Genomic DNA, 13,803 nt, shown 5'->3' with positions numbered 1-13,803 from the left:
AACGTGGCTGGGATACAAGCACAGGGGGAATCGTGGTCTATGCCCCACTGCCTGTATTTGGGGCACCAGGGACGCTGGGGCGCTGGAGAGTGAGGATGGATGGAACAGATGGGGTAACGGTGGGTGGCTAAGCTGCTTCGCCCCGTAGCTCTCCTTACATACTCCTTACTTCGATCTTCAACTGGTCACCCGTCTGTCTCCCGAAGCTCGAGTTACTCTCAAAAGACATTTAGGATGCATATCTCCTTCTTGCAGGTTCTGTATCTTGTCGCTATCTATGTTGTAATCAAAAGATGGTAGACCAGGACATAGACCAGCTGTGGAGCCACTTCATGGAACAAGGTAGAGCTTTATTTTACATATGTACAATGTCTACAAATCGAATTACTCTTAGTATTTACATCAGACAGGACAGGGACCAATCTTAGGGAGCACATTCACTGGCCATCCTCACACACCCACCGCTACGGCTCAGAACACTATCAGCATTGACTCACTGACATTCTCCCGAGCTGCCAATCACCTCATGCATCAACATTCCACAACTACATGGACAGCCAGCAGGACCAAACTAGACAACATAAACACATCATAATAGACACTGTATTATTCATTTTAATTGTTTCATTTTCCAAATGAAGCAAATGTATTTTAGAGCAATGAGGCCCCTATCAATGGTGGGAGCCCTGGGGCAGCGGTGAAGATTAAAGATGGCAGTGATTATTCCTTTGGATTTGAAAAATACTGCCTAAGACTGGGAGTCAGTCGTTTTCTAACAGCTTCCGATTTCATCAGTCGAGGGAAGGGAGGCATCAGGAGATAAGGTGACCTTCCCAGGAACATAATTTGGGAAGGGAGAAGTTGAAATCCGACACCTACCTCCTACTTCCTACGGCAATACTTAGACTCTAGACCACCTCTGCTAGATTAATCAGGAAGCATGCAAATTCCACAATCTTCTAGAATGGGATTTAGATATAAGTACGCTTACAAAATGTTACATTCTACACAAAGAGCCTTTTCAATGGCAATCACAAACCAATGCAAGACAATTGGCTGCCGCCGGAGTTGCATTTTTCCCAGCGCCCAGAAATGGGCAATTCCCGGGTCATTACGACCTTGCCGGACCTGGTATTTGCGCATTCCTGGGTGCCGGAAAAAATTCTTCCCCATTCCCATTTGAGCCCTATGGGACTCAATGGGAATGGGGAAGCTGGATGCACAGGCACCGTTATCAATGCTGCCTGTGCATCCGAAATGCTGAGCTCGCGGGTGCCTTTCATTCCACCGGGTCAGACCTGGCGGAATGAAAGGCACCCGCGAGCACAACTCAGCGTTTGCCGGTCCGGGTACGACGGTACCGGCAAGCTTACCGGTACCGTTGTATTCGGACCGGCAATGTCCTTACATGTACATGGGTTCAAGCCAAACTCTGTTTACTAAACTTTAATGGAAATGAAAATAGATCTGATGAGACAACAAGCCAGAGAGGGCCATGGCAGGAGGTGTCCATGCCCCAAAGAAACTGTTGCGTGTACTCTTAAAAGGCTGAGCTACAGAGACGTGGATCCAAAATGATGACCAGGCTAGAAACCAGTGTTCTGATCCAACCTGGACAATGACGCATGCAGGAATACAGCTAGGTCAAAAACGCTTTTTCTTCTCTTGGGCAAGTTCACCGCCATGTCGGAAGCTGGTGCTCAGCTCTGACCTGGATGCGGGTGCAGCCAGGTCCACTGGCAGGTCAATAGCGACTGTTCCTCATCAGTACCAGCCTTGGTGCAGGTGCATGAAGGTTCTCTGCCAGATGAAAAGATGGTGTTATCTTCCAGATCCAGCCTGGATACTTCTTGACGTGGGCCTACAGCCTGGTCAAAGGTTGGTGTTCGGAATGTCATTGCATGTGGGCCCACAGCTGTTCAGTAGCTGATGTTAGGCTCCAGCCTGGACACCAGGGCAAGTATGTTGATATCCAGGTCACATGCTAGTACTCTTCTCAAGCGGGCTTGAGGCAGGCCCTTGCAGATCCTCTGTCTCCTTAGTGTTCAGCTCCACCTCTAGTCCATTCCTCTTGGCAAGCATCTGGTTAATTTCCAGGAAGGTCTTGTTCTTGGTTTCGGGCACCACAATGATGATGTAGATGAAGGTGACAAGGCAGATGGCACTGAAGACGAGGAAGCAGAACTCATTCAGGCCTTTCTGTCAACAAAACAAACAGGAGCAAGTTAGTATGCACTAATTCTGGAGCACCTGGAAGAGGTGGAGGCATGGGAAATAGAGGCTTGTGGAGCGAGGACAAGGAGGGTCGATTTAGTGAGAAAAAGGGAGGATGCTCATCACCGGGATGGAGACAATTTTGCCTCTCTTTGATGCCCTGTCTACAAGGTCTTGCAGTGGCAAAACTAGAATACCCTGTCTTGGATACCGAGAAAGAACCAGGGACTAAATAGGATGGAAAAAATAAACTATTGTGTGACCTAGCAGAGAGTGCTGCCAGTCTAGAAAGGCAAGTAGTTTAGGGCACTTCATGCAACATGCAATTGTTTAGCCAGCTTCATAGGGCTTGTCTGCCATTGGCAGATAGTGTGAGGGATGCTTGACGTGCTGCGGCCTTCACCTTTGCGAGAAGGGAGAATCAGAGTAGCTTACATGCTGCTGTGCTTGGCCTTGGCAGGTGATAGGTACATTTGTCCTGAGCAGTGGTTGAAATGGAGGTGGGAGAGGGGGACAAAGAAAGCTTGAATGGCTTCTGCACCTGAACTATGTGGGCTGTTTGATGGAAGCCTGCCCTGGTACTGCACTTGACCTTAGCAGGCAGTGTGAGGGATGTTTTTCCAATTGTTACACCCGGTCCAAAGATATACGTTCAGCCTCTGTTTTCATCCCCCTCATACAGACAGATGTGACCATTGACAAAACAGTCTTCCAAATATAAAGATACATTGGACAATTTAACATTTACAAACTTGATCAAGTTTTTTCATAGCATACATTAGCCCTACGGGGGCTAATAGCATACTTTTTACTCTACGGGGAGTAAAAAGTGGTCAAAGTTTACAGGGCGGGTAGGTCATGAATTAAGTGCTCACTTAAAACTTAGTGTCTGGCTGTACCTCACACCTTCACATACTGTGGGATAGCAGCCCGAACCCTTCATTCTTTCTGAGGTCAATAACTTGAGCACAATCAGTGCTCCATGTAAGATTTCAAAGTGGGAGTATTTTACTCCCATTTTTGGGAGTTAAATGATTTTCTAGGGAGTAAAAAAGGTAATCCCATTCCCAATGGTAGTGTTTTATAAGCAAGTAAAATATGTTTTAAATGTAAGACAAATGTTTTTGTAATACATATTCCTTAACCCTTAGTTATTTATGCACATTAAAAGATACATAGCATATAAGCCGAAAGGAAAGCACTAGAGTACAATTTAGGAGAGGTGGCATATGAGGTAGGGCACAATGCTTGTATGTGGTGTATGGTTATTTAACCACCGATTGGCCATGCAGACCACTATGGCAGTTCCCATACACTTATAGCCTTTTCCCGCCCAAATCAAACCCTCCTGGGATGTGTTTGAGTAAATTTTTCAAGCCTTAAAATCAAACTTCGCACTCAGTGCCTGCCAGGATTTTTTCAAAAGCAGTCTTCTGAAAGCTAATGGTTTAATTAGTGCTGTAGATGCACTACTGGTGTAATAGAACATGTCTTAACAATGTCTTCTTTCAGTCACTTGATTTATAACCAGTATGTTTGTCCTTCACTTAGGTCCGTTAAAAGTAAGCTGTTAAGAAAAAAAATTGCTTGCCCACAAAAGTTTGTTATGATGTATTCGTAAGTTTATTCACGAATAAGGAGTACCCAGGTAGATGGGACCTTAACTGACGGACTCGCTTCCCGTATGATTCTCGAATCATAATTCGAGCATCATACAGAACGCAAGTACGCACATGGACAAATAGAACAGTGCACATCATAACATTTCCCCCTCTACACTGTTCAGAAACAGAAAGTGAAATAGAGATGAAGAAATAGAATTAAAAAACAAGGAACAGAAGATATGTGAAAACAAATGAACAACAAAACAACTATAACCATCTCATCAATTAATACATATGAACAATTGTGAGGACAGTCTCACACTTGGTAACCCGATCAATAACCTGAGTTACACACAAATATGACTATGCAAATATTTTTAAAGGATATGATAAATGTTAATCCATCTTCAAGCCAGTTAGTTCTCTGCAGTTTTTCTTGGCTCCATAACGTCTTCTAGTAGTAAATGAAATGATCTTTATATCTCCGCACAATTTTCCTTTTCTTTGATGACACAAAATTACTACCGCACATCTCCCCGGTACTCTCTTGCATTACTTCTTCTTGCATGTTATTCATTTTTCCTGCCGGTATGATGTCATCACAAGACCACTTCTTGCCGTTCTCCAAAACGCAGATTTGTCCGAACATTTCACCACTCTTTGTGGAAGTCGATATTTGGATTCACCTTTCATTACTTCCCTCAGTTCTTTTACTCTGATCCACTCTCCTCTGACAACTTTGTTCTCTGATATATGTTTCTTGGTATCATAGTATCTCTTATATTCAACTTGTCTTTTTCTTACTTTCCTTACAATCTCCTCCAAATCGATTATTTTATTCTTTTTTGACATAAGCCAGGCAGGTCTAAGTCTGTTGGTGGCTGTTCTTCCTCTCATTTGTGTAAACAGTTCTTCTTCAGTCACTGAATGTGGAGTGACTCTATACGTATTCAACGCCTCCTTGAGTGTTTCCTTCCAAGGCAATTTGTTGACTACCGCTAATTGAATGATACCCTTTATAAAACCATTCATCCTTTTGACCAATCCATTGGCCATAGGATAATATAGTGCCATCGTTTTGTGAGTGATGGTTCTTTCTTTCCAGAAATCTTGCACTTCAGAGGACATGAATTGACTTCTATTGTCTGATATTAATTCTTGTGGATCACCTTCCCTGTTGAAAACCTCCTCTAAGAATTTCACCACCTTCCATGCCATAACTGTTCCTTCTGCCACTCCCCACTCTACCCACTTTGACATATAATCCACTAATACCATGAAGTAGATTTTTTTGAGGCTCTAGACCCTCAAACGGGCCTTTTATGTCAATGGCCAATTTGGACTATACAGAAACCGGTACTTCCACTGGTTGCAAAGGTGTGTTTTGTGTTCTTTTTCCTTTATCACTCACTACACAGGCAGTATAATCCTTAACTAATGTCTCTAACTCATTCCACATGTTGGGCCACCAGTATGCTTCTCTCACTCTTCTCTTAGTGAGGCCTTTACCCACGTGGCCTTCGTGAGCAATTTCCATTATTCTCTCCCTCAACATTGATGGTGGGATTATGTGATCCCCTCTGTACACGCACGTTTTGTCACTGGAAATCTCATCCTTTATCTTCTCCCACAACTTGATGCACCCATCAATATCTTTCCAATTGCTCACAATGGCCTTTCTTAGGTATCCTTGGTCTGCATCATCTTTTGCAGCTGTGATCCACTCTTCTTTGAAAAAGCCAGGATTTATGTGTGCAATGATACATTCCGCACCTTGTTCTTCTGTCAGTTCATCATCATTCAAATGATTACCATTCTCACAATCCCACGGCAGTATAGAAAAGCAATCAGCAACTACATTGGTCTTTCCTGGTGTGTGCTTCATTCTAATATTATATTGCATAATATCTAACGTCCACCTCCTTATTCGTGGTGAAGTCAGATGTGGATTTTTCGAATTCAAGACATGGATGAGTGGTTTTTGGTCAGTTTTCAAATTAACCGGAATGACCCAAATGAGTGCTCTGAAATGTTCTAATATCCATTTAAAGGAATGGTTTGGTCAAAAAATGTTATTGTCCCTACGGGTCGGTCATGTGTTTTTAAGCCTAAGTGGCTCGATTTTAGAAAAATTTCCTATGCAGCTTACCCGAGTTTTCGTCCATTAAACACACACGAAAACAGGCATTAGGGAGCTGCCATTTTGTGATAATCCTATCACTTGCCCCATCGCCCTGGCTGACCTGCTTTTACGGCACTAAATCATATCGCCCGCCTCTGACCCTGTCATCAGCAGACGTGTACCGCCCATTTCACAACGCCAAAGCACGTCTCGTATCAACAATCGCTACGCTTCAGCTAATGACGTGTCGCCATGGAAATGGCAGGACGCCTCTTTCCTCAATAAGTATAAACAGATCGTTTCACAACACACAGCAGCAGATTTTCGATTCCATTCCTCTCACTGTATTTCTTTGAGCATTCTGTGACTTGTTTCTGTGCTCTGGTCAGCTACCTTTGTTGCTTGTAGCCCTTGTGAACACCTGTACCATCGCTATAAATTATTTTAGTTTGTTTACCACACAATGGCTACAATAATGCCCTACATGTACGAACCCGAGTATACTGAGGAGGAACTACTGGAAAGGGAAACCTGCGAAAACGATGGGGCTTCGGACGGCAGTTGGCAGGACGAATCAACGGGTGAAGACCCTGGACTTAGTCGCATGGACGGTGTTTCCACCTGGTGCACATGCAATCGGTGCGAGCTAATGCCAACCGAGGACGAGAACTGCTGCTGCTGTGAAAACCCGGGATGCGTGGCCTACATTTCGGAAGGGGATCCATGCCCGCAATGCATCACCGAGCTGCCAGACTTCAGGGCAGCCTGCCTCACACGGTCCGTGTTGAGGATAATGATGGTGCTTATGCACGAACTTCGCGCAACTGTTCGTCCTCGTAATCCGAGTAACGAGTAAGTATACGCTGCTTGTGATGCCACTAATATTTCATGGTTGTCTCCTATATCCAAAATTACATCTACATATCATTTTAACGTATGAAAGTCGTTCAATAGTGTGCAGTGTCTAGATAGCATTTGTCCGAGCAGAATGCCATTAGTTACAAGAATTGTCATTGACAACAAAGTTTATTAAACTTATCTTGGTCATTTAAAAACAGTTTGTTTCATTCTTTTTCACAGGTGGTACATGCTGGTGGCCTATCGTTCCTTTACCTGGTGGCTTCACGGGAGGCTTGGACACCGCGTTCGAAGAGTAATACCCGCCTGTGCCGTTCGTGCCATAAGACAAACTTTCCACAGTGACAACGGTCAGTACAGGGGATTTTCCCTAGCTGTGCTGCAACCTGGCCTGTACAATGTGTAAAGTCTTGTATTTTTGTGCCATCAAAATAAGATACACAATAAAATACCACATATATTTTAACAACGGTTGTTTTGATTTTTTAAATGAATCAAGTGTGTCTCCACTCAGCAGTCTTCCTGTGCCTTGTCTGCACGCCCACCGGCCCATCCATCCACCCCCCCCATCAAAGGCAGTTCGCACCCGGGGATGAGCGCTGCCATGGTGTGCTGTCAGGGGCGATAACGACCAAGGTACCAAACACCATGTACACTTCAAAAGGTATCCCACGCCCAGGGGCCATCGCTCACATGGCCTCCTCAGACCCCGTGTCCCCAGGCAGGCCAAGCCTGACGCAGGCCGCCCCCCTGCAATCCACATAAGTGTGTCTCCATTCAGCAGTCTCCCTGTGCCTTGTCTGCACGCCCGCCGGCCCATCCATCCACCCCCCCATCAAAGGCAGTTCGCACCCGGGGATGAGCGCTGCCATGGTGTGCTGTCAGGGGCGATAACGGCCAAGGTGCCAAACACCATGTACACTTCAAAAGATATCCCACGCCCAGGGGCCATAGCTCACATGTGTTTCAGGAAGTTGCTGATGCCTCCTCTCCAATACAATCATTCATGGCAGTCCACGCGGAGCCAGAGGTATGGATACTGACAGTTCCATTGAACTAGATCATTTGAGCTCGAATACTTGTCGTTTGATTGTTCTACACAATGTTTAATTCGTGTTTAGCTATTGAGATGTACTTGTGTGTTCGTCCACACGTGTGTTTAATGTTTTCAATATTGTGATACATAGTAATGAAAGCACTATGTTTCAGGGAGTCGATGGAGCGTCATTCCGTGCTGTCTATGCGGATACAGAAAATATAGTTGTTGCAGGGCAAGAGGAAGGGAAAACATGCGGAAACGAATCGGAGCAACAGCGTGCAGATATTGAAGTTCGAGTCAAGAAAGTTGCAAAGAAAAGAAAAAAAAATAAGGTTAGTTACAAACCGTTCATAATTTTAGAAATTGTTTTGTGCTGGGGACTATATTATGTTTTTTTCCTGTCAATTGTACTATACTTTATCTTGTGTTTAAACTGAACAGACCTTTTCCAATCTGTCCTCTAGTTACCAGTGGGTGTACAAACTATACATACACAGACAGTGAAGCGAATGAGAGATGTTGCTTGCCAGACCATTTACACTATGGAGGAACTATTAATTGAGACGCGGCATGTTGAGGCTCGAGATGCTTATGTCCAATGGCCAGAACATGGAATGAGTGTGTCCGGAGAATCTAGTAAAGTTTTATTGAACCATTGCTACAGTGCAACCGCACCACCACAAGAAGATGATACTGAATGTATTGAAGATAGCTCTGAAGTAGTCGCAGATCAATTCACACAATCTACACCCGCCAATAAATTGCCACCCAAAAAGCTGTTGACATTGTTGTGTTCTCCCATCAATGTTGAAGTAACAGATGTTGAAATGACAGAGAATGAACCAGCAGCAGCATTTACCGACGCATCAGAACTTGATATCAGCGATATATCAGTCCGAAACAACTTTCACGCCGGATGACATGCTAATGAAAGAGGGCAAATACATAGTATTCGACAGTTGTTTGATGGATATTATAAGTATGTTGAAATGTGGGCATTCAGTTGGAGAGGAAGTATGTGGGAAGCCATTGATTCATGTGACTCGTCAAAAACAAGGCAGTAACGTCAAAATACATGCCGCCTGTAGATTAAATCACACGTTCTCATGGTCTGCACAACCGATGCTGGGGAAACTGCCAGCAGGCAATCTACTGTGTGCAGCTGCCTCACTTCTTAGTGGGTCCAGTTTTAGAAAGTTAGAGTCTTTCTTTCAGTTTGTGGGACTCCATTTCATTTCTAAAACGCAGTACTACAAATTCCAACATGATTATCTATTTCCGGCCATTAGTGATGCTTGGAAAATTGAACATTTGTCTCTAGCAAGTACATTCGAAGGCAAACGATTCAGGCTAGCTGAAGATGGACAGTGCGACAGCCCTGGATTTTCTGCCAAGTACTGCACCTACCACTTTCAGGACATGGATAGTAAAATAATTGTGAGTTTGGTGGTCGTATAGGTGTCCCAATGTGCATTCTCAGTGGCCATGGAGAAACTAGGATTTATAAAATCATTGGAATATCTACAATCGAGGGGAATGGGCATCCACCTCATAGCCACGGACATACACGTTTCAATTGCCAAGACAAAGAGAGCATTTCCCACATATTAAACATCAATTTGACGTATGGCATCTTGCTAAATCAATCAATAAGAACATCTCGGCTGCAGGGAAAAAAAAAGGTTTGGAAAGTATTTCACAGTGGTCCCAGTCTATCAGCAACCATCTTTAGTGGAGCTCCAAAACTTGTGAAGGGTCAGTGGAAATCCTACTTGAAAAATGGCGGTCACTGATGCACCACTGTACCAACGTTCACCGCTGGACAGAAAACCAACATTTCCACCAATAGGAACATGGCCCTTTGTCCACAGAGGAGGCACGGAAGAAGAAGTGGTTGATTCCATCTTCACCTACACACAAAGCCATTGAGAAGATTGTTTTCAATAAAACTCTATCAAGAGATTTGAGGGGACTGACAGAATTCTGTCACACAGGAGGGTTGGAGGTGTTCCACAATATGTGCCTAAAGTACAGGCCAAAGCGATTGCATTTTGGCATACACAGCATGAAATATAGAACTCTAGTAGCGGTCTTGGCCCATAACGAGAATGTGTGCCGTGAACAATCTAGGACTACGGGAAATGTAGGGATGCCTCGCTACACTACGGCCTTTGCAAAAAGTAGTAAGAAATGGGTGGTGAATGGAGTTCGACTTTGTTAAAGGCCTTATTATTACTGTACTAGAGAAGCACAGATATGGAATTTTGAGCGTTTCTGTGCACAGCACTGATGCATTTCCACCGAACATTGCCACTGTGCCATGTCCGCCCAAAGCAGAGCTCGTTGAGAAGTGCAAATCCCGGTTTAAATGATTGTAATCTGATTGTCTTTTTGAAAATAATGTTATTGTACAGTGTGCATACAAAATATGCTAACTCTAACCCCTCCCTTCACCATCGGGGTGGCGAACAACATGGGTGTCATCTTTGACTTCTCTCTCTATTCACCTCATATCGCTGACCTTGTGAATATGTGTATGTATATATTTTTGTTGCTGTAACTAAGTTTCGCAATCTCATGTAAATGCTGCGCACTGTTAACCGAGGGGAGGCTTGCGTATTGCAAATAATAAAACAAACAAACAATAAATCTCACTTTCAACTCAACTGCTCGGGCACTTTATACTTTCCCTGACCTTCCCCCAAAAAGTCAATGGGCCTCATTACGACCCTGGCGCTAATGGGTTAACGGCGCCGTAAAAGGCTGCAGCGCCGTTAACCCATTAGCGCCTAATTACGAGGTCCCTTTGCAGGACCCGACCTTAATGGCTGGTCTAGACCAGCCGTTAAAATAGGGACCCGCAAAGGGACCTTCGCAGTAAGTATGGTACCGCAATTTGCGGTACCGTACTTAGCGCCTTCGCCATGCCCATTATGCCCTATGGGGCAAAAATGGGAATGGGGAAGGGCCATGGGGAAATGGGGAAATACCGCCCCGCCAACCTTGCAATGGGGCAGTATTTCCCCATTTCACCATGGCGGACACGCTATGATACCGGCACCAACCATGGTGCTAATAGCGCCATGGTTTAGCGCCCGTATCGTAATGAGGGCCAATGTCTCCATAGTTATGGTTTTCTAGGGCTGCAAAGCTTGCGGACAACGAGGACAAAATTGGGGGCCTTAGAACGTGCCAAGCGAGGCGTTGCAGATGGGAGAGAAGCCAGTTCGCATTTGCACATTGAGGCCTAGTACATATATGGAGTCGAAAATTCAAGTTCTCACAGATGGCTTTACACGGGATGTTGCAAAGTAAGAATGTATGCTCATGCAGAGTGAAGGTCAGCGGCTTTGATTTTTTGCTCGCGGGGTGAAGAGGCCCGCGACTCGCACTGGCAGTATAAGGTTCTATTCTTTTTTTACCTTGAGAGACAGGGACCATGCCGAAAGGACTTAATTTGAAGGAAGGGTGCAATAACGTAAGAGACGATAAGGCTGAAAATTCTGAAACTAGACCGAGTTTCATGTTAGTTCAGTATATGAAAAATCGTTGTCACGAACACAGTGGGATTTACAGACTGCATTACGCAGAGACACAATGGAAATGGCAAATATAATGTAAGTAACTCTTTAGACGCTTTTATACCGGAATGAAGAATGAATGAATGAATGAATGAATTAATTAATTAATTAATTAATTAATTAATGAATGAAGAGCAAGTAAAACGTTTGTGGGATCGTCTTTCTACCAGGCACATGGGCATGCATGTCCCCATTCCACACGCATGTAGAAAAACAGTCGTTTCTCAGTGGTTCAACGCTAAAAAATCATTACATTGTGTGTTTACATCGATTTATTTTGTTAGTTTTCGCATTGCTTTTGGAGTCGAACATACTCCATTGCACTATCCTCGCAAGCAAATAGTTTCAGCTCGGCCGTAATAAATAAAATGAATAATAGTAATAAAGATCGGCTGGTGAGACTAATTTCAATTTTTATGTTTTCTAAACAGTAACATCCTACCATACTGCTACTGCCACCTATTCAAGACCCCGGGCGATGGATTTTTTAATCGCCAGCTCCAGCTTCTTGTAAACAGCTGCACAACGTTGACCATATTATGGGATGATCGGCAAGGGCCCATATGCCCTTACGCAGTACTAGCGGCTAGGAGAAACATATCAACCTTTACGGTGGCCTAGTGCCTAGTTGATGGAACAGCCTTGCGGTTCACTGTGCGTCCAAAGTGCTTCTTTTAACGAAAACCAACACCCTGTGTACCATAACGGAACAGCGCGTGACTCACAATAAACTTTAGCGGATTTGCGGATCGAGAGAAAAGAAAAAAAATTCCATTCCGATTTAATATGTCAGTCAGTCAAACAAGTTTATTCGGTTGTATAAAAGCAACCATTAAACGACAAATAAACACAATATTGCACAGATCCAAATTACAAATTCTTAAAATTACAATTCCATAAAAATAGGATCGATAAACATTTCCAAAGGCAGCATACAAGTACAATTAACAGTCGAATGGTTACCTCATCATGGGCTACATTAAAAGATAGTTTAGTGAGGGGTCATACAAAAAGCAGTACAAAATCCTTTAACCCATTATGGGTGCTATTATGCTTTATTACAGACCTTCACCACCTTGCAGTTTCAGAATGCTATTTCTGAAATACATCGCTCTTTTCAAGAACGTCAAAAGAGCCCATGCGGTGTAAACTGTTTCGGCACTCAAAAGAAACACACGAGCAGCCCTTTGTGTGCGGATCATCGTCTTCTTAAGGGCAGGAATCAGGGTTGCTTTACGTATACCAACATACCCCGTACAGAAGAATAGCAATGAGAGAGATCCTCTCTACGGTGTCCACAAACCGGGCAGCCCGCTGTGTCGGGAAAACCCTTCCACTTATGAGTGTTACCTTGCAGCCGAAGGCAATCAAACCATGCCCTCGTAATCAACCACCTGTCCTTTTTTAACGTGCTCCAAAGCAAGTAAGGTTGGATTCCAGTTAGGCAGCTAATGCTTGAGTGAAATTCGCCATTTCTATGGCCATACTCTAGCAACATTCTTTTTCTTACTATGGTTTCACCCAACAAGGCTTTGTAGACAGTCCCCTCACTCTTGGACAAAAAAGTATCAGGCGGAAAAAGGGCACCTAAATTGGCTTCCCCCAGAGTTGAAAAGACATACGCTAGCCAGGGGATTTTTTTCCAGCCACATTAGCTCAGCACAGTGCGTATAATGGCATGACACAAGGAAGCATGCTCATTAGCCCACAGCCTGACCCAAAATAAAAGAGGGGTCAGCGCCCACTGATCTTCCCAAAACTCCACACCCGACTCCCTGTGGACGGCTATTCCAGATGCACTGGACTGGAGCCCGAACAGGTTTTTAAAGAATTTGCTCTCCTTACTCTGGATTTCCGCCACATTCTGGAAGCCCCAGATAGCTGCACCGTACAAAGTGGAAGCCGCAGTTTGGGTACCATAAATCTTAAGGATCACATCCAAAGGCCGGCCCCTACACTTCGACATAAACCGAAAGATTCCGCCTATCTGTTGACTCATCTTAACAGATTGTTTGGCCATATGGTCTTTGCCATTTAAGGCCTCCGAAAAAAAACATATTCCAAGGTAGTCAAAGGTCTTAACTCTGGGGATGATTTCACCTGCACATAGCATGGGTTTCATGGGCACAGGACGTTTTCTACCCACGCACGCCATTACTGCAGATTTCTTAAAACTTATTTTTAGGCCCAAATTGTCCATGAACGTTGAATGGGCATTGATCAATACCTGTAGGGCCCTGGGTGTTCTTGCAAGAAGGACAGTGTCGTCAGCATAGGCCAATACTGGGAACCCCCTTCCTCCCAAAACAAGAAAATCAGCCAATACACCAATCAGGTCCTGTGAGAGGCCATTAATGTAGAGGCAGAAGCAAATGGGGGCCAGTA

The 13,803-nt window shown here is 44.2% G+C and overlaps 1 protein-coding gene across 1 annotated transcript in view; it reads right to left on the bottom strand.

The window, feature by feature from the left end:
* Positions 1-329: 329 nt before the first annotated feature.
* SLC2A5 (solute carrier family 2 member 5) overlaps positions 330-13,803 on the bottom strand; it is a 307,480-nt gene continuing 294,006 nt past the window's right edge. The window contains exon 13 of the mRNA XM_069610031.1: positions 330-2,199. Within this exon, the coding sequence (XP_069466132.1) occupies positions 1,978-2,199 (222 nt within the window). The 3' untranslated portion in view covers positions 330-1,977. The remainder of the gene's footprint in view (positions 2,200-13,803) is intronic.

The sequence above is a fragment of the Ambystoma mexicanum genome, chromosome 8 (assembly GCF_040938575.1).
Source record: "Ambystoma mexicanum isolate Mex_15411 chromosome 8, UKY_AmexF1_1, whole genome shotgun sequence".
NCBI lineage: Eukaryota > Metazoa > Chordata > Amphibia > Caudata > Ambystomatidae > Ambystoma > Ambystoma mexicanum.
The sequence above is the reverse complement of the archived record's forward strand: the minus strand, read 5'-3'. Positions and strand labels throughout refer to the sequence as shown.